The 4,428-nt window shown below is 42.1% G+C and overlaps 1 protein-coding gene across 2 annotated transcripts in view; it reads right to left on the bottom strand.

Moving 5' to 3' along the window:
• The window catches only part of LOC101855857, a 161,279-nt gene that overhangs the window by 136,389 nt on the left and 20,462 nt on the right, over positions 1–4,428 (bottom strand). For both annotated transcript variants that reach the window (XM_005094217.3, XM_005094218.3), the window contains exon 3: positions 1,137–4,055. In XM_005094217.3, coding sequence (XP_005094274.1) covers positions 1,137–1,201 — 65 coding nt within the window. In that variant the 5' untranslated portion in view covers positions 1,202–4,055. The remainder of the gene's footprint in view (positions 1–1,136; positions 4,056–4,428) is intronic.

Raw genomic sequence — 4,428 nt, 5'->3', positions numbered from 1 at the left:
GAGAGAGAGAGAGAGAGAGAGAGAGAGACTTACGGACTATTGAAAGATACAGACAGACAGACAGACAGACAGACAGACAGACAGACAGACAAACAAACAGGTGGCAGCAGAACAAAATAGTGTTATTATCATAGGTGCAAGGATTGGGGCAGATGTTTAATGGATTCTCAAGACCACAGTGAAACGGAGAAAGCAGAAGCGCCCTTAACAAAAAAATATTTTTTAGAAAAATATGTGGCATCTTTTGTTATTTCAGAAGATGCTTTATGATCTATTCAAAAGATTTGTAACAGAACTAACGAAGGAAATAAAATAAGAAGAATGTTTACACATTTTGAAAAGGATATGCAGACTAAGCACACACACACACACACACACACGATAAATACACACGTATTCGCGAGCGCGCAAAGGGAAAAAAGAAGGGAAAAGAATAGGGGAAAGAAAGAGGGGACAGGGAAAAAGAGAGAGAAATAACTAATGCAAATAAAACAGAAGAATGCACGTTTCAGTACTTACCAATAAGTATTATTTTGGGGACAGATATGTTTTTGTAACCAACATAATTATGGAACAACGAAAAGAACATATAATTCATCGGATACAATCACCCAAATGAGACAGCCCGCTTGCCGTATATGAGCAAGTGAGATACTTTCAAGAAACAAAAAATGTACATAAAATAAAACAAATCATAAACAGACTATAGGCCGGTAACAGTCAGACAGACGAGAAAACGAAGAAAACGAGCAGTTAGAAGAATATGCAAAGAACATTCACAGATTACCTGAAGTCTGATTCCGAGTCTGGCTCAAACAATCAAGACAGTCATAACAAGTCAAACAGATAAGCAAAAAGACATAGTTAGGGAGAAAGAGATCTTCATAAAAGGTATGAAATCGATTATGGGGATAAGAAGGAGGAGGAGAAGGAAGAGGAGTGGGGGCAGGAGGATGAGGAGAAGAAGAAGGAGGAGGAGGGGGAGGAGGAGGAGAAGAAGGAAGAGGAGGAGGAGGATACTGATAATGGGTCGTATTTGTTGAAAGGCCAGTTAGATAATCCTGTATACAGCTTTGAAAGAGGTTTTACTGCCATACTATTTTACCAAGTATGGAACGTCAAAGGTCGTGACCTACCTGGGCATGAAGGGTGAGGCCTGACCCCGAGGTCGAGGGTGTGCCCTGGGTTCAGCATCGCCCATCAATCTGAGCTAGACGTCCCGTCTCGCGCTGACCAACTAGTGATGGCCAATTCCTGACAGCGATCGACGTCTCCGTGAGAGAAGTCTCGGTTCTTTCTCCGCCGTGTGTGGCCTGCTATTCCGTACAAGAACAGGTAGAATCCGGTCCGGGCGAGATAGAATCCGGTCCGGGCGAGATAGAATCCGGTCTCGGTGAGATAGAACCAGAACTGTAAGAGACAATCCGGTCTGGGCTGGAGAATCCTGACTGTAAAAGAGAAAATCTGGAATGGGTGAGATAGAATCCGATCTGTAAGAGATACAATCCAGTAAGGGCGAGATATATTCCAGACTTTAAGACAAAAGATGGTCCGGGTGGGATAAAATCCGAACTAGGTGGAATATAATCCGAATCCGATCTGAGTGGGATAGAATCCGGTCTTGGTGGGATGGATTCCGGACCGTATAAGAGAAAATCCGGGCTCTAAGAGATAAAGTCTATTCACAATAACGGTGGCCTTGTAGTAAGGCTGTGCTCTCTCTAGACTTTGCCTTGCTATTTCTTGTGACGACACATAAAATCCGTTCTGAACGCAAAAGAACCCTGAGCGCAGCAAACGTCTCGAACAATGATGACCTTTCGTTCCCCAATTTTGGTCTGCTATTTTTTTCTAACGACAGACTGAATATTCGAGCGGAGCGAGACAGAATCCAGTCAGAACGAGTTGAATCTGAAAGCGGCGAACGTCTTCTTCAGAGACAATTTTTCCGTTCAGACGTCAGTGCTATTTCTTCCAACGACTGATAGAAACCGATCTTACCTGAGTAAAAATCAATCTGGTCTGTTGGATAAAGACTTCTGACTTAAGAGATAGAATTCGGGTTGCACAAGAAAAAATCTCATCTGCAGGTATTATCTTCTTGAATGAAATCTCTATAGCTTTAGGACTTGTGTTGGGCTGTTCCTTCCACAGACGAATAAAGTCGGGATTGATCGAGGTAAAGTCTGGACGTTGAGCGAAGGTCTCCTAAATGGAGGCAAAGACTTGAACTCCTTCTTCACTCTCTGTCTCAAACTGCTTCAGCTGCACAGAGAAAGCCTACAAACACGTATTGGTCAACTCTCAACAGCAGGGAAGATTTCACCTTCACCGTACTTCTTTCTATGTTACTTCTTCACCAAAAACGATATTGAATGGGAACTAGCAAGACCCCCTTTAAAGAGACGTGCCTTTAATTCTGATGTTATTTCGTTCAAAACTATATCTTGGAGTCAGACAGTGTTGAGAGTGTGTCCAAAAGAAGAAGACGAAGACCGTAACACGTCGTCCTTTGCTAGATGTACACTCAGACGTGCCGTCGTCCTGTCACCTCCAGGTCCTTCCTCCTCCTTTGAGAGCTGACTGTGCTTCTTTCAAGTTCGTTTGTTTGTTTGTTTGTTTTGTTTGTTTGCTTGTTTGTTTGTTCACTCTGAATTAAGAAGAAGTGCTGCACTTTACTTTAAGCGTATTTTTTATGGTCGTTGATATTCTGAGGGTAGTCGTTGTTATTTCAATACTCATCATTCTCGATGACAGCCGTACCAATTCTGTATATCAATAAAGACGTTGCTATATTCGTTAGGTATTTGCTGCTGGTGTAGGAACTGGTTTCGTCGGAGATATTAATATTGTTCACAAATTATTAGAACCTAGAGATCTACTTTTTTTTTAATTTTATCTATTCACGAATCGTTACTGGTGGAACAACGTATCTTCCTTGATGAGGAAACGGTTTTTGAAAATGTTATTTCCATAAACTAATGAGATCTCTGAAGCTTTGTGATAACTGTGTGCACATTTTTCTTACAATAATATAACAAGTTATTTTCTATTTTATTTTAGACAATACTTTAATCATATTTAGTCTAAACATATATCCTAAAATAGGTTTTTAGGCTAAATGAAGTATTTTATTTTTTCAAAAGGATTGTTCAAGTTTGTTTGAATTAAGGAAGAACACTTTTTATTTACATTGGTGAAGTTCTGAGCCGAAAAGAAATGCTCTTCTTGCCACTCTTTCTTTTAACGTTGTATCTTCGGTGTGATGTAATGAGGTGTGCATGAGACGTCATCCGCCGACGCTGCACCACCAGGCCATGAGCAATGAGGTCATCGTGCGCGGGCAAGGGGAGGGCGGGGCGCACCTCGGACTCGACGTTGTGCTAGCTGCTGAGATGACGGAGGTGCTGGTGGTTCTGGTGATGGTGATGCTGTTTGTTGCGCGTGTAGTTTTGTTAGTGATTGCGGGAATGCGGCTGCTGTTGTACCTGCAAGGAAGATGTTGCAGTTAATCCTGGCCGTGGAGGCTGCTGGGAATAGTGCAGCTGCCTTGTGTTGCTGTTGTCAATGTTGTACTGAGATGGGCAGTATTATTCCCACTGGGTTTTCAAATTTTGCTGTTGCTGCTACTGTGGCTGCTGATGGATGCGGTGATGATGCAGGGGAGTTGTTGGGGCTATCTTGGGTTGTGGTGATTCTTCTTTGCTGGCTGTCCGTCTTGGTGGTTGTGGTGGTGGTGGTGGTGGTGGTGGTGGTTGTGGTGGTGGTGGTGGTCGAGGTGGTTGTGGTTGCGGTAGAGCTGCTATCCCTATTCCTCTACGAACAAGTGATCAATACAGGAAAGGCGATCAGCAAACACCACGGAAATGTCAGTGGACTCTAAATGCATTTGTCACTTCTGAACGTAACAGAGCATGTAATAATTCGAGTGTTTCTTCATACTTCGGATATTTTACTTCTTCTTTTTCAAATATCGCTCCCAACGAGGAATGCCTAGTTATGATGTGGTATGTTTGTTTGTCAAGAAGATTTCAGTGGTGTTTCACTCTGTCATTCTGTTCACAAAAAGAGAATATTGAAAAGACATTTTAAAAGAAGTCCGAGAACGGTTTTTTAAAATACAGTAAACATCCAAAGTGGCTGAACACACCAGCTGTATGCACATTCGCGGTGCAAACAAACGTTAAAGCAGAATTAGAAAGCAAATCGAATTCTGCACTAAGAGGATATTATCTTAGACTGCGCTGGAAACACAAACTGAATGTTGTGTGGAAATTCGCAGGATATCCTTAGAGCCATAAACAGCACTCTGATGCTGAAAATATTGACAAGATATTATCGTTATTATCATAACCGTATTATATCTGTACCCTTCCTCTTTCGCCTCTACACTCTCTCTCTCTCTCTCTCTCTCTCTCTCTCTCTCTC

Source organism: Aplysia californica, unplaced genomic scaffold (assembly GCF_000002075.1).
Source record: "Aplysia californica isolate F4 #8 unplaced genomic scaffold, AplCal3.0 scaffold00078, whole genome shotgun sequence".
Lineage (NCBI taxonomy): Eukaryota > Metazoa > Mollusca > Gastropoda > Aplysiida > Aplysiidae > Aplysia > Aplysia californica.
This window is presented reverse-complemented; position numbering and strand designations above follow the sequence as displayed.